Source organism: Malaclemys terrapin, chromosome 1 (assembly GCF_027887155.1).
Source record: "Malaclemys terrapin pileata isolate rMalTer1 chromosome 1, rMalTer1.hap1, whole genome shotgun sequence".
In the NCBI taxonomy this organism is placed as follows: domain Eukaryota; kingdom Metazoa; phylum Chordata; order Testudines; family Emydidae; genus Malaclemys; species Malaclemys terrapin.
Genome location: NC_071505.1, coordinates 321,165,077 through 321,188,276, shown reverse-complemented (window position 1 = coordinate 321,188,276; position 23,200 = coordinate 321,165,077). Strand labels below are relative to the sequence as shown.

The following is a 23,200-nucleotide window of genomic DNA, read 5'->3' as shown; positions in this document are numbered from 1 at the left end:
CCATTGTTCATACAATAGACCTGATTCTCTTCTCATTTTACCCAAATTTTATGACATCAGGGATGCTGGAACTAGCGGTACTGGGTGGCATATGGCAGCACCCCCTGGCTTCAAGTGGTTTCCATCATATACAGCGTTTACAGTTTTGTTCAATGGCTTTCAGCACCCTCAATGTAAAAATGGTTCCAATGCTATTGTATGACAGTGTAAATCCAAGTTGCACAGGCATAAAACTGGTATAACAGAGTGGAGAAGCAGGTCTACTGTATGTATCATGCTAAAACTCAAGATGGTAATGTTGAACTAATTTTTAAAATGGAAATGTACCAAGAAAACTGCTACAGAAACACATACTTTCACATATTTTATTGAAGACTGCTTATCTGCCCCGAGATTTCTCACTTGAAGTTACTTACACAGGGTTCTATTTGGCCATCCTTCCTATTCCATCTGTATGTGAGGTCACTAGGAGACACTGAGGTTGGGTTTGCACTGCAATGCCATCAATAAGGGTTAACCATTTGACTGAGCTATGTTATGGAATGTCTTTCATTTTCACAAGCTTAAGTAGATTTAGAATTTAAAATCCATTAACTACCATTGGGTGTTAGTTGTGAACAGTAAATCCTTTATTATCAGCTTTAGCAATATAATTGACTAGATATTTCCCTTTTGCCTCCAAAATTTCAATAGTAAAATAGAGAAACAAAGACATACCTATGGCAAAAAAGATCCACTGGGATTTCAGTGTTAATATCAATGGGCTTTGGACTATGCTTCACTTATAAGAGGATAATGCGGTTAGGTTTCTGATTTGAGAAAATCTTGTATTCATGTATGGTAAAAGTATCCAGACCACAGGATAGGCATTTCTTTATTTTATTATAAATGAAAATAAATAAAATAAATAAATGACCTACTGTTGACAGTTAGAAGACAAGGAATAACTGAATAAGGATTAACTGAGCAAAAGCAAGGTGCTGGACTAAGAGTATTCAAATTACACATAGTACTATTTTACTCATTGGTCTTGTCTACAACTGATTATTTTAGGGAAATTTCCTTTGGTTCTAGTGCTAATGTAGACTGACTGTTATTTTTATCATATCATTTAGAGCTGCCCACCCATTTGGTTCTTACTATTCATAACATTTTCCTAATATCAGACTTAAAACTTTTCTTTCCTAATCTTCAAGACTGTAGAACAAGCAGCAGTCACCTTCTGAGACTGAAATAGCACTCGTCCTTCATAACTTAATATCAACTCTATATGGATGCATCTACACAAGGAACTTCAGAGAAGCCTTCTACAACCCACCATGTGATTTTTCCACTCCATAACATCCAGTTCCCTTAAGTCTGAACCATTAATTTCAGATTATAATAAATAGATATATACCTATCTCATAGAACTGGAAGGACCCCAAAAGGTCATTGTGTCCAGCCCCCTGCCTTCACTAGCAGGACCAACTACTGATTTTACCCCAGATCCCTAAGTAGCCCCTTCAAGGACTGAACTCACAACCCTACATTTAGCAGGCCAGTGCTCAAACCACTGAGCTATCTCTCCCCTTTCTATTGCATCCACTCTGGAAAACATTTCAGACGCTGATTTAACATGTTTAATATCTTCTATAATCTCCTGAGTCTGGATTTTTACAGGTAATTTCAATAAATTTCTATAATCAATGTACCCAAAAAATCACTCAGCATTTGATATAATTGGGTCTAAAATAAGGGACATATAACTGCAACCAGGCACATCTGGATACTACCTTTTAAAATGTTAAGTAATATAGTTATGTTCTCTTTTGTTTTACTTGATGTCTATTTGAAGAACATAAACGGATTTCAGTCACACAGATTAATTTGAGCTATAAATGCCTAATCATCATCTCACACTAATATTTGTGCTTCTACAGTTAACTGAAACTAGACACTTGGAAATGTTGTTAGTTGTTTGACCTTTATATTTAAATTCCAGCATCTCACTGAAGGACAGAACGTGTGAGTAGGAAAGGAAAGATATGCAAGATATTTGGTTAGCGTTGCCAGTTTTGGCTGGATGTATTTCTGGAGGTTTATTCACATGACATAATCTTTAATGGAAGATTAATTTTTAATTCCTGGAGACTCCAGGGCAATCCAGGAGGGCTGGCAACCCTATATTTGGTTAATTCAAAATTAGGGGATAAACCAGCTGGAAAGCTTGTATAGGCTATTAGTGACCATACTAAAATATTTACTTGAGTAGATATTATTTGCAGCATCTCAAACGTTGGACTTCCCTATGTTTTTATTTTTTTGGTTTGACTGTGTGCATCCTCTGTAATTATTAATTATTTGTATTACAGTAGGAAGATGCAGACTGACTATCAGGAAATTCCAACATGGGAATGTATTTGGCAGTAGAAACATTTACTGAGGGAAATGATGGAAGCCCAATATTTTTAAATATCAAAACCTAGACTGAATAAAATAGAAGAAAATATACTGTAAGGAACAATCCTGCAATTTTTCTGTGAGGCCACTAAGAGACTGTATTCTTTGTATTCTTTGCTCCCTACTACCACTTCCTGTGAAGCCTTCAAGGGTTAATTCTACAGTAAACTTTTCAGTTCTGTCTCAACTTTTCAGCTGAAATGTCTAAAAAAAAAAAAAAAAATGGCTTCTCCAGAGTGAGAGAAAAATTCTCAGGCAATCACTTCTCTCTTTCCCTCCCTGGCTCCAACAGCCAGTTTGCCTCTAATGTCCACAACTTTGGCATCATCCTTGACTCTGCACTCTCCTTCCCTTCTCAAATCTCCCATGTCTTGACACTTTCATCTCCACTTGCTGTCTTGACTATCACAACTCCTTTCTCTATAATCTCCCTAAATCCCAGCTCTCAAGACATCCGCATAAAGAGAATACTATTGCCTGCTTTATCACATGTACACACACCACCCAATTTTATTGCTTTTCATTCATTTCAGGATACAGTTCAGCAGGGCCGGCTCTAGGATTTTTGCCACCCCAAGCAAAAAAAATTTTGCCCCCCCCCCTTTTTTTGGTGCCCCCCTGCCCCGGCCCTGCCCCAACTCCACCCCTTCCAAATCCCTTCCCCAAATCCCCTGCCCCGCCTCCTCCCCCAGGCGTGCCACATTTCCCACCCCCCATTGCTTCCTGCGGGCCCCCCGCGAACTCCTGCCCTAGCTCACCTCCGCTCCACCTGCTCCCCCGGGCATGCCGCTGCTCTGCTTCTCCCCCCCCCCTCAGGCAAGGGAGGGCAGAGAAGCGGAGCAGCAGCGCGTTCAGAGGAGCAGGCGGGCGGAGGTGAGCTAGGGTAGGGGGGGTGCAGGAAGTAACAGGGGGGTAGAGGAACCATTCCCCGCTTCAGCTTACCTCAGCCGCCTCCCCCGAGCGCCCCGCTGCTCCGCTTCTCCTCCCTCCCAGCCTTGCTGCGCGAAGCAGCTGTTTCGTGCGCAGCAAGCCTGGGAGGGAGGGGGAGAAGCGGAGTGGCGGCGGTGCACTCAGGGGAGCAGGTGGAGGCGGAGCGGAGGCGAGCTGGGGCGGCGGGGGCACCTTTTCCCCATGCCCCGGAGTCGGCGCCTATGATAGCCGGCGCCAGAATGCCGCCCCTAGAAATATGCCGCCCCAAGCACCTGCTTGTTTTGCTGGTGCCTGGAGCCGGCCCTGCAGTTAAGATTTCAATCTTTGTTTTTTAAACTCTCCCTGGACTTGCTTCAGTTTGTCTCATAGACTTTGTCTCTCTCTACTTCCCTTTTCAACCATATAGCTTTACAATCTCCTCTGTTGCTCCACACACCTTTTCCAGTGCTGCTGCAAAAGCCTTCACTTTCACTAGCCAAAATAAAGTGAGTTAAATGTACAACAATCTATTAAATATCTAAGTCTCCAAGTGCACTAAACAGGAGCTGTTCTTTGGGTTAAATGATTAAGCATTCCAGAGTTTGTCTCATTTGTAATAGCAAAAAGAACAAGGAGTACTTGTGGCACCTTAGAGACTAACAAATGTATTTGGGCATAAGCTTTTGTGGGCAAAAACCCACTTCATTGGATGCATGCAGTGGAAAATACAGTAGGAAGATATATATACACAAGCGTTCTTAAACTACAATACCCACCTGCTGAAGTGAAGAAACAGATTGACAGAGCCAGAAGAATACCCAGAAGTCACCTACTTCAGGACAGGCCCAACAAAGAAAGTAACAGAATGCCACTAACCATCACCTTCAGCCCCCAACTAAAACCTCTCAAGTGCATCATCAAGGATCTACAACCTATCCTGAAGGACGATCCCTCACTCTCACAGATCTTGGGAGACAGGCCAGTTCTCACTTACAGACAACCCCCCAACCTGAAGCAAATACTCACCAGCAACCACACACCACACAACAAAAACACTAACCCAAGAAACTATCCTTGCAACAAAGCCCGATGCCAACGCTGTCCATATATCTATTCAAGTGACACCATCATAGACCTAATTACATCAGCCACACCATGAGAGGCTCGTTCACCTGCACATCTACCAATGTGATATATGCCATCATGTGCCAGCAATGCCCCTCTGCCATGTACATTGGCCAAACCAGACAATCTCTATGCAAAAGAATAAATGGACACAAATCAGATGTCAAGAATTATAACATTCAAAAATCAGTTGGAGAACACTTCAACCTCCCTGGTAACTGAATTACAGATCTCAAAGTCACAATACTCCAACAAAAAAACTTCAAAAACAGACTCCAACGAGACCCTGCAGAATTGGAATTAATTTGCAAACTGGACACCATTAAATTAGGCTTGAAAGACTGGGAGTGGATGGGTCATTACACAAAGTAAAAACTATTTCCCCATGCTAATTTTTCCTCTATGGTTACTCACACCTTCTTGTCAACTGTTTGAAATGGGCCATCCTGATTATCACTACAAAAGTTTTTTTTCTCCTGCTGATAATCGCCCACCTTAATTGATTAGTCTTGTTATAGTTGGTATGGCAACACCCATTTTTTTCACGTTCTCTGTATATATATATATATATATATATATATATATATATATATATATATATATATATATCTTCCTACTATATTTTCCACTGCATGCATCCGACAAAGTGGGTTTTAGCCCACGAAAATTTATGCCCAAATAAATTTGTTAGTCTCTAAGGTGCCACAGGTACTCCTCGTTCTTTTTGCTGATACAGACTAACACGGCTACCACTCTGAAACCTCTCATTTGTAACAGTATCAGCTAAATAGGATAGAGGAAGAAGGTAACAAAACTTCAGAATGAGAATATTGTTTAGTTAGTTAATGTGCCTAACATGAAGTTTTGTACAAGAATTAAAGCATAATCTCTGCATTATATAGAGAAAGGAAGGAGAGAATAAACAAATAAGAACTCTGCTAATGTGAATTAACATAGCACTAACGCTGATGGCTAAATTGAATTAAATAAAGCAGAAAAGCAAATTAAAGCATTACTAGGATTCTTGGATAAGCAGAAACTATCATAAACAAGGAATTAATACTCTTACTTAATCCTGGTCTCAAGAATTTTAGCGTTCTGAAAACTATAAACCTTTGTGTACAGCAGAATGAACTAAAAACATAATAGAACTTTTAGTTTCAGTTTAATAGCTTGTCAAAGAGAGACATTATTTTAATTTTTAAAATTTAATTTCTCTTGACCTTTTTATGGCAACATAGCTTGCAGATGGCACTTATGTAATCATCATAAGTGCTCTACAGTCATAGAATTTTGATGACAGTGAATGGATGTGTATAAAACAATGGAATCAACAGCCTTTTTAGTTCAGTTCGTCTGAATTACTTTGCGTACATAATACACTTCTATGAACACTACCAACTCCCAGGAAAAACTCTCAAATATTTAAATCACAACACATTACTAAGATAATGCCATTTCATACATAAACTGGATTCATAATTCTTTTCCTACCTTCCACCTCTCATTTATTTTTTTATGAGTCTATGACCCACAATTCCATCCTACAGTTTTAGTGGGCCAATGTGGGACAGATTGCCCCAGTCAGAAAGTAACAAAGACTGAAAAAATTGTACACCAGAAGCAGAAGAGAGTAACAAATAGCAAAGAACAGCTCCCACTCCAGATGACCTAATTGACAATGGCCTCTGCACAACTGGCTGGGGTCTGTCTCTACCAGTGGATTGCAAGGCAGGATCAGGATCAGCTACAGTACACAACTATTTAATTCCTCCAGATTGCAGGGAAACTACATGGGGTTGTGTGGCCTTGAGGGGAATGGGGGCACAGGTTTACTCACTCTGCCTAGTAGGCATCAGGTAAATTGTGGGTGTGCTAGTAACACTATAATAATAGGCAGAGTACAGTCAGAAAAAATGTGTGTTTTAGCACAGATATGAAGGTGGGGTGGTGGCTATCCACCACTATCTGATCAAAGTAAGATAACAATGGATCTCAAACAACTGCTTGCCACTTGTTTCCATACAATTCTCTCTGTATTCTGGCTACAATACTTAATATGAAGACTAATTTGTATGTGCTGAGAGCTTAACTGGCATTAAGCAACAGCTGTTTGCAAAAGCATCAGAGCTGTGAACATGGACACACAGTTAGGGAACCAACATGAGGCTGGAGATATATATTGCTGCCTCTGCAGCCTGTTGATATGACAGCAAGAGATGGAATTCAGTAGCTTTTGAAGCACTATCTGAATATCCACCATGAGCACATCATCAGTGTTGCAGGAGAAATATAGAGTCTTGCTTGACGGATGCCATCTCACCTAAACAGTTACAGTTGGTCTTGCGAAAGCCAAGTACTCTTTAGCTGTAGCTAGTCATTGTCTGACCAGAGTCACCGGTTGGAATTCCATAAACCAAACTGCTTTGCACTAACGGAGATGACTTCTGTTCCATCTGAAAGGATGTTCAGTACAATAGATGGCATTGCCACTACATAGACTGCATAAAGGTGGACTCAGGAAAAAGTTGAACAGCTAGCATTTGTGCAACTCAGCATGCAATAAATCAGCAATAATGACCAGTCACAGCAGTATCACTGCCATTTCCAATCCTAACACTAGCAACAACCTAGGATTGGCAAAGTTATCAGAAACAAGTTGATGCTCAAAATATGCAATGCTAGTGCACCTTTCAACTTCGTAAGTCACTGGCTATCAGTCTTTCACACTGAATGTGGTGTAACTGTAAGTCCTTGTTCATTCAGCTGTAACGCCTCATTCAAATTCCTCCTACAAATTCTATTTCTGACATCTTACTTGCAGGAACTGAGGAGGTTGAAAGGTAAATAACAAAACTAGCAACACTGCCAAGATGTATATCTGTGTCTTAGTGTTGATTTTATCTTTGTTACTGGCATCCTTCCCCTGACACATTCTTTACCGTCAGTTGGAATACTATTTCAAGGTTAGATTTTAAACTTATCAGAGCTTAAAATTAAAGATTCTAAACTTGTCATAGATTCATAGATTCATAGATTATAGGACTGGAAGGGACCTCGAGAGGTCATCGAGTCCAGTCCCCTGCCCGCATGGCAGGACCAAATACTGCCTAGACCATCCCTAATAGACATTTATCTAACCTACTCTTAAATATCTCCAGAGACGGAGATTCCACAACCTCCCTAGGCAATTTGTTCCAGTGTTTAACCACCCTGACAGTTAGGAACTTTTTCCTAATGTCCAACCTAAACCTCCCTTGCTGCAGTTTAAACCCATTGTTTCTGGTTCTATCCTTAGAGGCTAAGGTAAACAAGTTCTCTCCCTCCTCCTTATGACACCCTTTTATATACCTGAAAGCTGCTATCATGTCCCCTCTCAGTCTTCTCTTTTCCAAACTAAACAAACCCAATTCTTTCAGCCTTCCTTCATAGGTCATGTTCTCAAGACCTTTAATCATTCTTGTTGCTCTTCTTTGGACCCTTTCCAATTTCTCCACATCTTTTTTTAAAATGCGGCGCCCAGAACTGGACACAATACTCCAGCTGAGGCCTAACCAGAGCAGAGTAGAGCGGAAGAATGACTTCTCGTGTCTTGCTCACAACACACCTGTTAATGCATCCCAGAATCATGTTTGCTTTTTTTGCAACAGCATCACACTGTTGACTCATATTTAGCTTGTGGTCCACTATAACCCCTAGATCCCTTTCTGCCGTACTCCTTCCTAGACAGTCTTTTCCCATTCTGTATGTGTGAAATTGATTTTTCCTTCCTAAGTGGAGCACTTTGCATTTGTCTTTGTTAAACTTCATCCTGTTTAACTCAGACCATTTCTCCAATTTGTCCAGATCATTTTGAATTATGACCCTGTCCTCCAAAGTAGTTGCAATCCCTCCCAGTTTGGTATCATCCGCAAACTTAATAAGCGTACTTTCTATGCCAATATCTAAGTCGTTGATGAAGATATTGAACAGAGCCGGTCCCAAAACAGACCCCTGCGGTACCCCACTCGTTACGCCTTTCCAGCAGGATTGGGAACCATTAATAACAACTCTCTGAGTACGATTATCCAGCCAGTTATGCATCTAACTTTTTCTTTTTTTCTAAGTGATGTTTAACTTGTTCTTTTTTTATTTTATCCGCTAAACCTACCCCCTTCCCATTAGCATTCACTATGTTAGGCATTCCTTCAGACTTCTCGGTGAAGACCGAAACAAAGAAGTCATTAAGCATCTCTGCCATTTCCAAGTTTCCTGTTACTGTTTCTCCCTCTTCACTAAGCAGTGGGCCTACCCTGTCTTTGGTCTTCCTCTTGCTTCTAATGTATTGATAAAAAGTCTTCTTGTTTCCTTTTATTCCCGTAGCTAGTTTGAGCTCATTTTGTGCCTTTGCCTTTCTAATCTTGCCCCTGCATTCCTGTGTTGTTTGCCTATATTCATCCTTTGTAATCTGTCCTAGTTTCCATTTTTTATATGACTCCTTTTTATTTTTTAGATCGTGCAAGATCTCGTGGTTAAGCCAAGGTGGTCTTTTGCCACATTTTCTATCTTTCCTAACCAGCGGAATAGCTTGCTTTTGGGCCCTTAATAGTGTCCCTTTGAAAAACTGCCAACTCTCCTCAGTTGTTTTTCCCCTCAGTCTTGATCTTTAAAATTTATTTGAATTTTTGTGAGGCACCTACAATATTTTGGACATGGGCAAAATATAATAGTATTAATTATAATACACCTCTACCTCGATATAATGCTGTCCTCGGGAGCCAAAAAATCTTACCGTGTTATAGATGAAACCACATTATATCGAACTTGCTTTGATCCACTGGAGTGCGCAGCCCCGCCCCCCCTACCCCCCCAAGCACTGCTTTACCGAGTTATATCCAAATTCATGTTATATCGGGTCGCATTATATCGAGGTAGTGGTGTACTAACTTCAGCATCCACTGTGCACTTGCATGAAAAGCACCTTTGCCTTTTAACTTCAGGTATTCACGGTGCATTAAGTTCACAGAGATTTCAGCACTCTCAGTGTCTGCCATACATGCAAGATCAAATCCTGTTCCTAAGACTGACCCTATGTAATTGAATTGATCACTGGGAATCTCAGGACATATATCTCTTCCAGCCCCCTGCCATGAGCCGCTGGGAGCACCCCCACGTGCCCAGCACCCCAGCCTTCTGGCCTGCACCCCCCCATACTCCAACACACACCCAGCCTTCTGTCCTGCACCCCCCACACTCCCCAGCCCTCTGTCCTGCACCCCCCACCCCAACACAAACCCAGCCTTCTGCCCTGAACCCCCCCATACTCCCAGCCTTCTGCCCTGAACCCCCCACACCCCAACACACACCCAGCCTTCTGCCCTGCACCCCCATACTCCCCATACCCCTGCCCTGAACCCCCCACACCCCAACACACACCCAGCCTTCTGCCCTGCCCTGCACCCCCACACTCCCAGCCTTCTGCCCTGCACCCCCCACCCCAACACACACCCAGCCTTCTGCCCTGAACCCCCCACACTCCCCAGCCCTCTGCCCTGAACCCCCCACACCCCAACACACACACAGCCTTCTGCCATGCCCTGCACCCCCACACCCCCAGCCTTCTGCCCTGCACCCCCCACCCCAACACACACCCAGCCTTCTGCCCTGAACCCCCCACACTCCCCAGCCCTCTGCCCTGAACCCCCCCACCCCAACACACACCCAGCCTTCTGCCCTGCACCCCTCATACTCCCAGCCTTCTGCCCTGAACCCCCCACACCCCAACACACACCCAGCCTTCTGCCCTGCACCCCCCCAGCCCTCTGCCCTGAACCCCCCACACCCCAAGCATTCTGCCCTGCACCCCCCATACTCCCAGCTTTCTGTCCTGAACCCCCCAACCCCCCACACACCCAGCCTTCTGCCCTGCACCCCCCCCAGCCCTCTGCCCTCTGCCCTGATCACTGAACTCCCCCCACACACACACTCCAGCCTTCTGCCCTGAACCCCCTCCCCCAACCCTCTGCCCTGACCCCTGAAACACCCCCCCCCCCCCAAGGTCTGGGGTCCCGGCCGCAGCCCTGATCAGCCCCTGCTGGCCCAGGTGAACAGAACCCCAGGCTGGCAGTGAGCTGAGAAGGCTGGTGGCGTAAGATCAGCATTTTAATTTAATTTTAAATGACGCTTCTTAAACATTTTGAAAACCTTGTTTACTTTAAATACAATAGTTTAGTTATATAATATAGACTTATAGAAAGAGACCTTCTAAAAACATTAAAATGTATTACCAGCACGCGAAACCTTAAATTAGAGTGAATAAATGAAGACTCGGCACACCACTTCTGAAAGGTTGCCGACCCCTGGTGTAATTGGAGGAGGCCTGGCATTGAACAATCCCAGCAGAGCCTGAAGCTACCACCTCAGCCCACACCTCCCCACTTGCAGAGAATGACCAGGGCATCAGTAATCCATAATGGTAGAGTTTGTTAAACTCAGGCAAGAGGAGAAGGGGAGTGGAATTTGACAAGTGACTTAACTGTTTGCTATATTTGTTTGAGCTTGTCCCCATATGCAATTACCTGCATAGCAACCCACTCCCATCCCTGAACTCAAAATATATTTAAAAACTGTATAGAAGCAGATGTGCAACTACTAGACTTATTTTGAAACAGAGTGTCTTAACAAACCAATAATCAGTTTCCCCATATACGTGTGCAATACGACCTGTTTTACTAGTCTCAAACCCTTCAGATGCAGGCAGTTATTTTTCCTTAGCATGCTGAAGTAAGTATCAGCAGTGGCCAAAGGAAAACATGTGACATCAGCTGATGAATTTTTTTTTCAAAACGAAGAACTTCATTTAGAAAAGATAGAACTTGCAATATTATTTGAAGTCTAACTAAACTTATATGCTCTTTGCATACCTAAAGCATTTGCAAGGGGTTACTTGAAAAATGAAAGGCTTGAATGCAAGCTGCCAAGAGACAAAGTATGAGGAGCAAATGGTTGAAGTCCGGGATTCAACAAATCTAAACATTTAATTCCTCTCCAAAAATCTGTGGGGGTTAGGTTCCAGGGAAATTTTTTTCACCAGATAAAAGACTATATATATACACACACACAGTATAAGTTTTAAACAAACAATTTAATACTGGTTCACAGCGATGATGATTGTGAAGCTAGGTTGAGGTGGTGAAGTCAGAGGATATTTCCCAGCGAATGCCTTACTGCTAAATGATGAACTAGCAATCGGATGAACCCTCACGGGTTAACACATTGTTAATGTATCCTCACACTCCACAAGGCAGCACGAATGGAGGGAGGGGAGACAGCATGGCAGACAGAGACAGAGACACACATTGTGTGTGAGAGAGACGCGCATTGTCCCTTTAAGTACGCTGACCCCACTCTAAGTACACTGCCTTTTAAAATAGATCCACAAGTTGAGAAGCTCCTTCCAGCAAGCTCCCTCCATCCTGAGCCCTGTAGTATGTCCCCCCTGCTCTTTAGAAATGGGGTAAGCTGGGTGCAGGAGCAGGGGGGAGAGGGACACCCTGACATTAGCCCCCCTCTTTCTCCTCCCCTGCACAGCAAGCAGGAGGCTCCGGAGAGCAGCTCCAAGGTAGAGGCCAGGAGCAGCACATAGCAGTGAGGGGAGGGACAGCTGAACTGCCGGCAATTGATCGCCTGCTGGACGGCTGCTGCACAGGGAACTTAGGGGAATGGGGAGCTGATAGTGGGGCTGCTGGTCCACCCTGGTTCCAAGCCCCTACCAGCTAGCTCCAATGGGCTGCTCTTCCTGCAAGCAGTGGACAAAGCAGGCAGCTGCCAAACAACGTTATAAGGGAGCATTGCGCAATTTTAAATGAGCATGTTCCCTAATTGATCAGCGACGTAACAACGAAACAATGTTAACCAGGCTGACTTTAAGTGAGGATTTACTGTATTCCGTACTAAAACTTCATGCAACTGCAAACCAAAGACAGCCCATTCGGCAGTACCTTTTAAATTCTTATTCAATTGTAAGTTTCTTAGAAAATATCCTGAATATCGTTATTTGATACCATTCAAAAGTTCCTTTCCAAGCATTCATACATGTTGGTCATCAACTCACCAACAGAAGAAAGTTTCAACCACTCTGACCTACTGTATCCATTTTTACATTTAAAATTCCTTAAATGACAGTAAGTAATTGTAGCTGTTGTGATTCTCTTGTTGCCAGGAGGACATTGGCTTTTATTTTTTAGAGCACTTCTTAAAAGCCATTGTAATTGTCCCAAGTTTGCACAATAAGAAGTAACAATAATGCAACAATTTAGGAAACAGTCCTTTCTAGGCAAATACCTGAAGAAAGTAAATAATCGCTAACTTGTGAAGAGGTGGGTTTTTTTTGTTTTGTTTTGTTTTTATGAAGCTACAGACTTCTAACTCTTGGCTATCCTTACATTTTTCTCTTTCCTCCACTCCCTATCAACACTAGCCTTTACCCCATCTGCTGCACCTAAATCCAATTTTCCCAACCAAAATTTTTATTTTCAGAAGGTTTTAAACATGTGCATGCTAGACCAAAAGCAGTGCTCTACAATATAATCTCTCCACCCTGGAATATGACTCCTTACTGCCTGCATCCAGACACCGTAATGTATAAATAATGTGAAAAATGTTTTGTTGCTACATGTTTCTTGAAAGATGCTTTGCTTAACAGCAGTGCTGAAAACTGGACAAAATTTACTATTTCACACACTGGCAAAGAAGTTTATGTTTGTGAAAGGAATGCTTTTCTAATTAGCTGACCTTGAAAATGAGAGTTAAGCTACTCTTCTTCAGAACTCTGATAAGAGCAAAACATACACATTCTACAAAGCAGTCCAACCTTCAGACCCATTAACTGACAAATGAAAAGCTGAGAACCAAAATGATTTAAAGTCTGCACAAGAGCAATCACATTTATTTTAACAATTCCGCTTCCCAAAGCAGTTTCATTCTACATTTCTATTATATAGTCTTCTCACTAAGGCTTTTCATACAGTTTTAGTTCTTCTTTAAAATTTATGCATCTATATGCTGGCCACACTAAAATATATAGTTACAACAAATCTAACGAGCATAAATAATTCTTATCTAGCTAAATTTACTAGAATATAGTTCATACTGATGTTTATACGTGATAAGACATATATTTTGGCTAATGAAAGATCGAACAGATAGAATTTTTTATATAACAGATAAATCCCTTTTTTCCATAAGTGAACAGAGTTTTTTTTAAAAAAAGGAATTTCAATTTATTAATTGGATTCAGAGGAAAATTCTGTATGCAGGAAATGATTTGTGTGTGAAAAAGACCATCACAGATAATTAAAGATGAAGCAATCAACATATTTCAACTCAGAAACTTTTAGAACAGAAATTACTTAACCTCCCACCCCCCCCAACAAATAAAAAACAGAAGGCAGTCAATCCCATATTTGCTAAGTGGCTTCCTTCTGTCCAGATTCCATTACACCGTTGCTATGTACACACATTATGTGGAGGAAAACAGTAATATCAATCATTGTGTACGAATCAGGTTATATCAATAAAGTAAAGATGTGAAATAACAACAGCCACCTATTCCTAATAATGCATTAATTTATCATAACAATCAATATTTTTATGAAAAGTGCTTGAAGAGCAGAGTTGTAACTGTGAACTTGCATTCACGAAGTTCAGTCTTTTATTTTCATTAACTGTTATTTTAAAAATAAAATAACTGTGTCTAGAATAGTACTACAGTACCTAAAAATTCATAAAGGTAATGTTACATCCCCTATGAGGAAATGATGGGGATAGTAGCATATTTTTACATCAAAAACATATCTGGTTTTCAACTTACATACTTACCATTTGTGAACTTGCAAAACATTATTTTGTACTGTATTTTCAGTAAAATGTTTAGAGTGTTCGTTCTTACTGACAAACTATTTTACTACACTAGTTTGTGACAGCTGAAGTTAGTGAGATAGATCATTACATCTAAGCTACATAGAAATCAGGGGGCTATCCTTTTGCCAATACATGGGAACATATTACTCCATTCTTCAGCAACTGTAATGACTATCTATCCAGCTCTCAATCAAATTAATGACTGAACTACTGATATTAAAAAATCACCACAAACTTGCAACCTCTGTGTCGGACTATGTAACCAGCTACTTGTCCATCCTGTTCACTCTACACATCCAGCCTTCAACTCCTTTCTGTCTTCCCCATTAACTTTCAGTAGTCAAGAGACTGCTATTTCACTTGTCATGTCCCAACTTTCTGAGTCACTCTTCCACTCCTGAAATCTCATAATTAAAACAATAATCTCTCATGTTATGATGAAAACATTTTGTACCAGCAAATACTAGATGCTACATAAAGCATACATTGTGTTGTCCACATAAGAGTGTGTACAGACACCTATTTTTCACATTCATTATTTTCACATTTATTGAATACTCTTAATCTGGAAAGACTGTGCGTAGGAAAACAGTGATATCAATCACCTTATGTTTACATCCTACGTGAGCGAACACTGTATTAAACATGATGCTGACAAACAGACAAGAACTGATCACAAAACTAAAATTAATGGTTGTTTAGGTACAAGTGATCATGACATGACTACATTCGTTATGTGTAAGCAAAATAAAGTCCAAAACAGGATACGAAAGATAAACTGATAACTGTTTACAAATATTTTACTAAATGTTCAAAAGTTCACAATCAACAAAGGAGTACACTAGTTAAACAAAACAACAACAACTTGGCTTAGAGGAGAAATTAAAGTAGCTATAAAAAGTTTTTAAAAGTATGTATAACAAATGGAAAAAAGCAGAAGTTCATAGTAATGAATACAAACCAGAAGCTAGGAATTGTAGGAAATTGATAAGGAAGGCAAAAGGACAAAAGTAGAACTCCATGGTTGGCAAGGTTAAGAACAATAAGAAGGAGTTTTAAAGTATATTAGGCACAACAACAATGCCAGCAATGATACTGTTCCATTGTCAATGATAATGTAGAAATCGCAGAAGTGTTCTGAAGCTGGAATAAAGCCAAATGAAGTATTCATATCATATGATGGTGAAATACTTTCCATGTCAACAGTCACTAATAAAGATGTTAAACTGCAGCTACTAAAGCTAGATATTTTTAAATCAGCAGATTTAAAACTTTCCTCCAAGAATATTAAAAGAGCTGGCCAAGGTGCTTGCTGAATCATTAATATTGATTTTCAGTAAGTCTTAGAACACTGGAGAAGTTCCAGAGGACTGAAAGAAAGCTAATATCATGCCAATATTTTAAAAGGGTAAATAGGATGACCCAGATTATGATAGTCCCGTCAGCCTGACATCAATCCTAATCAATCAATAACAGAGTTGCTGATATGGAATTTGATTTATAAAGAATTAAAGGAAAGTTATATAATTAACTTGCCATTCAATGTGCGTTTATGGAAAATAGATCTTGCCAAACTAACCTGATACTTTTTTGACAAGATTACAAATTTGACTGATAAAGGTAATAGTGTTGATTAGGTACGGCACAACATTTTGATTAAAAAACTAGAACAATACAAAATCTACATGGCACAAGTTAAATTATTTAAAAACTGGATCTCTGGAAGGTCTCAAACTGTATTGTAAACAGCAAATAATCATTGAATAGGTGTGGTTCTAGTGGGGTCCCACAGGGGTCAATTCTTGGCCCTACGCTAGTTAACATTTTTAACAATGATCCGAAAGAAAACAAAGTTTGCAAATGACACAAAGAATGGAGAAATGTAAATAATGAAGAGGATACATCACTGATTCAGAACAATTTAGTAAACTGGGCACAAGCAAACTATATATGGTTAAATACAACCAAATGTAAAGTCATACATTTATGAACAAAGAATGTTGGCTATACTTCCAGGATGGGGGGATCACGATCATGGAAAGCAATTATTCTGAAAAATACTTTTAAATCATGGTGGATAATCAGCTGAACGTGAACTCCATGTGCAACACTGTGAACAAAAGGGTAATGTCATTCTTGGATGTATAAAAAGGGGAATATCAAGTAGGTGTACAGAAGTTATATTACCTCTGCATTTGACACTGGTACAATCACTACTGGAATATTGTGTCTGTTCTGGTGTCTACACTTTAAGAAGAATGTTGATAAATTGGAGAGGGTTTTATAAAAGAGTCACAAGAATGACTACAGGACTGGAAAACATGAAAGACTCGAGGAGTTTAACTTATTTAGCTTGTCCAAGAGAAGAGATTGTGACTTGATCACAGTCTGTAAGTACCAACATGGGGAACACAAATCTGAGGTCTCTTCAATCTAGAAGACAAAGCTATAAGACTTAATGGCTGGACACTGAAGCTAGACAAATTCAGATTAGAAATAAGGTGCTATTTATTTATTTATTTATTTATTTATTTATTTATTTTTAACAGTGAGAGATATTAATCATTGGAACAATTTACCAAGGGTAGTGGTAGATTCACCATTACTGGAAATTTTTAAATCAAGATTGGATGTTTTTCTAAAAAATATGCTCTAGTTGAACCACAGCTTTTGGATTGAAGCAGGAAGTCCTATACAGCCTGTATTATCCGGGAGAGCTGACTAATCACAGTGGTCCCTTCTGGCTTTAAAATCTATGACTGTGAAGACTTTGCCAACATAGGCTCATTAATATTTTAATCATAAAGTGTTCATAACATTTATCAGCAATGCTTTTATATTAAAATGGTAATAAAATACATTTCTGAGCAGATTTGCCTATTTGGGCATATACAACTGGAAAGCGGGTTTGTACCCAGCTGTTTTTAACAGTTCTTAAAGAAACCAACCAACCAACCACAAAATATTAGTCAAAGACAACATTACTCTATAGGGATGAAGTAAAAAAAAATTTCTTTAAAATGTGGCCTTTTTAAATTAGATTCCTTGTTAAAAATTTCACTTGCTTGAGCTGTTATAAGTATTTGATGTATTTAAAGTATTGCTAAAACTGAAGTAAACTTAATTCGTTTATGTAACCTAATCAAGAATATGAGTTAATCAAGTCAGTGAAGTACATGCCTAAATATAGACACATCTTTAAGTGCTTTCCTGAGTTGGAGCCTAACCTAGTAAGCTACAACTATCTTTATGTTATGACTGACTTTTTAAAGATATGACACTTAAAGAATAATACACACATAGACTAAACAACAAATTACAGAACAAAAATTAGTGTTATATCTCACAAACTATGTTAATTTTTTTCACCCCCACATTCAGATGTTCTTTCATTTGAAGATTAAATTATATGAAGGTGAATAAACTATATGAAATGTCAGAGAAACATATTATACAACTTTGATTTTAAGAAAACAAATACAAATTAGAGAAATATACGTAAGCAAGGGTTTTGTGTATATGCGGTACTCTAGTATACTAGTTTGACATGATGAGAGGATAAACACATAAAAGGTAAAAGGTAAAACCGTTGAAGAGTATACAGTATACTCTTTTATTTAGTATTTGGTAGTGTCAGAAAAAATATGGAGTCTAATTTTGCATTTTGTACACAATAATTATTTCAACAGGGGTGTGTGTGTGTGCATTTTGGGTACATAAGGAATGCAGGATCACATATATCATTTGATTTAAAAAGAGAAACCAAACATACATTCTCAACTAGGTACCAACCTATTTTCAGAGGTAATATAAAACTACTGTTTTATTAACACCTTAGACTTGATTTTCATGTCCTGAATAGAAAGCAAAACAACTATTTTAAAATTATTATTATTTAAAACTCAAAGGCCCAGTTCTGTATTCCATAAGCAAGAAAAACTACCACTGACTTTAATGAGAGAATGAAGCCAATGGTAGTTTTTATTTGCATAAAGAACATAGTTTCATACCAAGGCTGTTTGTTGCCAAGCAGCAACATTTAAATATTTTTAAAGTGAGACTGGTATTTATTAACATTTTATTAAGTTTGTAACAGATTAAGAACTGCAAGATTTTATAAGCTTACCAAATCCACAACCCAAAAATAAAACAAGCCAGCTAATAAATATAAGTAAAGCAAATAGTATTAATATTAAATAACTAAGAAGGAATTTACCACCTACTGCAAGTATCTGAAACTTTTTCTCAGGGACAAAACATGACTGCAATATTTACAAAGATTGGTTTTAAAACTGGATAAAAATAAAGTGCTTAATGTACTGCAGGAAGTTTTATTACAGACATTTAGAAACAAAAGCATCTGACGTACCTTCCATTGCTCTCTTAAAGAAGACTTTACAGCTTCCACAGGTAAGTACTCCATAGTGGCAACCAGAAGCCTCATCACCACAGATCAGACAAATCTTCTGAGGTAATGATTCAAAACTGTATTGAGGACTCTGACCAACTTCAGTATCTGGCCTTTAAAAGGAAAGAAAATTAACAGGAATGAAACAGACTTGTAAAGAAGATTCACTGTCAGTCTGGGTTATAGTTTTAAAGGAAATTACAGTCCTAATGCTTGCCTTTTAAAACTGAAAGCAAATTTGTTAAGGACAAAAGAAAAGTGTCTAAAGCAACTCCAGCACTGAATGTGTTTTTGCTTTCCGACTTGGATAAAAGGCATATCTGTAAAATGCATTAGCTAGAATGTTTTAAGTAATTTAAAAACCCTGGCGTAGAGGGCAAATTGTATTTTAACACGTTTTAGCTAGTAGACTGTAAAGCTAGGTTCTTTGCTAGGGCCTTCAAAAGAGATGTCTGATCCTTCTGTGGGACTGCTCATGTGAATAAAATTACTCCTGTGCAAATTTCTCTAGTTGCTGAATCTAAAATAATAATAAACTGCTTTGAACTGAAACTAATTTAACTTCAGCAGCCCTTTCCCTAGGCAACTGGTAACTGGCCTTTACGCAGAAAATTCATAAATATCAAATTAATATCTCCTAATTCATTGGCAGAGTTCTTACTTGTAACCAGTTTTAATTAACACAAAAAAGATAGTGAAGAATTATTTCCAGATATAATGTCCACCTAAAGAAATTGATTTATTTAGCTAGAAAATGGCTATTTACTAAAAAACTAGAAGTGTCTTTAATGTATTAGTAAATATTCTAACAATGTTGTAGTATTTCTGTATATAAGAATCATATTGAGCCATTTTATTTAACGACATATTAATATATTAGCTAGATCAGAATTTTGGACATATTGTCATGTTAATTTTTGCTTTGAAATTGGGTGGTTTTCCACTAAAATCATGCATGTGCATTTTAAAGCAATATGTAAATGTAAACATAATATCTACTTGTAAAATATACCATTGTGTACACAGAAGTTACCTGCATATAAATCATGAAATCTTCACCATTTAAGACTATTCAGAAGTGATGACCTGTTAGTCCATTATACAGTAATAAACAACGTTGTATTGATTACAAAATATAGTCTCTGTTGGATCCAGAGGTCAAACGTGTGACAAAAGCATTTAAAATTTCACTGTCACAAGAGTACGATTTGATAAAGTGGAGTTCTTCTGACAAGAACTAAAATTCCAAATATGACACAAACAATGTAAGAAATGTAAATATATTTGTCTTATTTCTACATGTATTTATTTTAAAAGCTTCATCAGAGTTTTGATCAAGTGAAACTCAGTCCCTTTGATTCCTTTTTGTCTGTTTCAATGTCTCACACATTTTTAGAACTTCCCCTTTTTACTGTAAAACGTATTCTAATCAGTGCAATGTTCCTTTAATACAAAATTCATTTTACTTAAAAACTTAGGTGAAGTCTGTATTTTTTGTCTGTAAGTCTGCTTTCAGCACAACTTCTGTGATTTAACCTCCTTAACACAAAAAAGAGTTATGGCACACAGATTAGCTGAATACCTAGCTCAGTAACACCTTGTTTTAAAAAACTGTCAATAACTGTTTGCCATGTCTGTTTAAAAGATAACACAATAAATCATCCCTTTTAAATTAAGATCAAAACCACAAATTTGCTTATAAAATGCAGACATATTTTGAAATGTGTGTGCCTTTAAAAGTAATGTTTTAAAAGAAGGTTTAGTGCCGTTTGCTGTAGATTCATGTAACCTTAAATCTTACCTAATATAATTGATATAGGGCGGATATAACTGGGGTAAACTCTCTTTGAGCACGGCTGTCTGAAAGCCAAGTTGCTGGTGGCCGTTCAGGTTGAGAGGCTGGTAAAAGGCTTGAGGGGCTGTTGATGTGGAGGGCAGACTGTCCCGCTGAACCATACAGCTTGAGCTCCCCGATGCTTTACAGTGCGGCGGCCCATAGGGCCCAGGCAGAACTGAAGGCTCAGTTTTGTACAGGATACACTCGAGAGAGGAGGACTCCTGGCTGGCTCTCGGCTGCGGAGGGGCCAGCGTGTAGTCTGTGCACGTTACTGCTGGAGTGGTCTTGGTGCCCAAGTAGGGGGTGCTGGCACTAATTCCTTCCTCCTTGATCTTTAGAGCAGGCTGGAAGTCCCCGTAGCTATAATGCTCCTCCTTTGAGTCGGGCTGGGGATAGACATAGTCCGCAAAGTCATGGGGGGTGGAGGTGGGAGACGCACGACGGCCAAAGAGGCTGCTCTCATATTCCTCCACATCGAGCAGTTGCCGGGTCCTGGCTGCCAGATAGGCCGAGTTAAGGGGCAGGATGGGCACATGGAGGAAATCCTGCCCGGACCCTGCTGCCGCCGCAGAGCGCCCAGGGGCAGCGGCATAGGCAGGGGCAAGAGCAAGGCTGCTCCCGGAGCCGTCGTCCTGCTCAGCTGGCCCCCCGGAGGCAAAGCCGTGATCTTCCTCGGAGAGTGCCGCGGGGGCACTGCGCGGCCCACCCGCGCTCTGCGCGCTTCCCTCGCCCTCCCGCTGGGGCGGCAGCATCGCGGCGGCAGCCGGGGCGTCCTCGCCCGGCCAAAGGGAGGCGGCCGGGGCCGGAGGCGGCACGGAGCCCGAGTTTGCAGCCGGGCTGTCTTGGTGGGCGGCGGCTGTCTCTCCCCGCTGGTGCTCGGAGCAGCGGCTCATCAGTGCGCCGGGGAGCTCGGGGATCTCGGCCCCGAAGAGGCACCAAGCCGCGGGGGCGCTGGCCGAGCCGGCGTGGGCCGGGGGAGCCAAGAAAGTGTCTAGGACGCTGTCCAGCGCGTCCCTATCCGGCGGGGAGCCGCTGCCTTCCCGCTGCGAGGAGGGGCCCCTCTCCTTCCCCTCTGGGCGCCTCTGCTGCTCTTCCTCCTCCTCCTCCTCTTCCTCCTCGCTGCTTTTGGGGTAGAGCAGCCCGTGCAGGGAGATGTCCACGGCCTCCGCCCCCCCGCGGAAGGGATCCCGCTCTGGGCGGCCCTGCAGCCGGACCGAGCCGTCCCTGGCAGAGGAAGGCGCCCTCGAGTCCTTCGCCTTCATCTCGCTCATGCTGAGCCGCGCAGGGCGCTGGGCTGGGGACTGGCTCGGGACTGGCAGCTCCTCACATCCTGCCCTGGCACCGCAGCACCTCCGAGCGGGCGGCACCTCCGCCGCGGGTCCCCGGAGAGCTCCGCTTCCCCGCCGCCTGCCTCGCCTCTGCCCAGCCCCACAGACACCAGCACAAGCCCCGAACCCCGCAGCCAGCCACGGGACCCACCGCCTCCGGCGTCCGCGGGGAGGGACGCTCCCGCTGCGCCCCACGCGCGTTCGCTCTAAGCTGCGAGCAGGCGGAGGCGCCTCTGCCGGGTGCAGCAACAGGCGGCCGAGGTGACCGGGCGAGCGGAGGCGCTGCCCCCGGCGCCTTTGGCGGACCCTGCGCGCTGAGCAAGAGACGGAGCAGCGCCAGCTGCCGCCGTCGGAAGGGCTGAGGAGGGCTCAGCGCTGCCTCTCCCCGGCTGGCTGCCTGCCGCGCCCGCTCTGCCTCCCCGGGCTGGGGGCTGGCACCAAGCCTGGCCCTGCTTCCCTGCGGAGGCACCGATCCCGTGCAGGGAGAAGGCAGCCAAGTCCTCAGCTGGGCACCCTCCGCCACTTGCTGCTTCCAGCTCCGCCCCTCCTCGCCCTGGCCCCGCCCACTGTCTCCGAGTTCCCTTTTCCTCCAAGGCCCCTGTCCCTTAGGGTTGCCAACATTTTATTTCAAAAATGGCGGAGAGACCTGGGATGTGCCAGGTCTTGACTTGCCCATGAGGGAGGACAAGATCCTGCGCCTGTCCTGGCCTTCCCAGGGGTTCTCTCTTTCCAGGTCTCCTCCTGCTGCAGTGCTGGGAGGGGCAGCTGGGTCAAATTTGAGTGGTCTTGTGACCCATTCACCAAAATCAAGCTGGCAATATCCTTTCTGGCCTTCCCCCTCTTTTCCCCTTTATCCCTGCCTCTTTGGCATCTGATCCCGCCACACGTTTTCTTAAGCTCCTCCTCCTCTGGCTTGTAACCCTTCTTCCCCCCTCCCTTTTCTGTTATGTGGTTGCCCAGGTATGACACTTCACCACCCATTGGATGTAAACAACAAGTTACTCTGCTCTAGGCAGGGTGGGGTCTTGGAAAGGAGAGAGTAACAAAGGATTAAATTACTTGCAGTGATTGTTCATCCATACCTCTATTTTTCATAAGTCTTCAAACTTTAATATTACAATGTGAGTGTAACCTCTGGCCCAAGATCCTATAAGGCCTCTGTAAATATTTATGCACTTGCCTTTGCACCTTCCACAAAATGGTGAAAACTAAAGCAGTTTAAACTCGGCTCTCATTCATGGCCCCCTGAAT

General features: G+C 41.7%; 1 protein-coding gene across 1 annotated transcript in view; it reads right to left on the bottom strand.

Moving 5' to 3' along the window:
- Positions 1-22,983, bottom strand: part of PGR (progesterone receptor) — a 62,384-nt gene extending 39,401 nt beyond the window's left edge. The window contains exons 1-2 of the mRNA XM_054015600.1: positions 20,586-22,983; positions 18,746-18,897 (exon numbers count right to left, since the gene is read on the bottom strand). Coding sequence (XP_053871575.1) covers positions 18,746-18,897; positions 20,586-21,892 — 1,459 coding nt within the window. The 5' untranslated portion in view covers positions 21,893-22,983. The remainder of the gene's footprint in view (positions 1-18,745; positions 18,898-20,585) is intronic.
- Between the last annotated feature and the right edge of the window lie 217 nt (positions 22,984-23,200).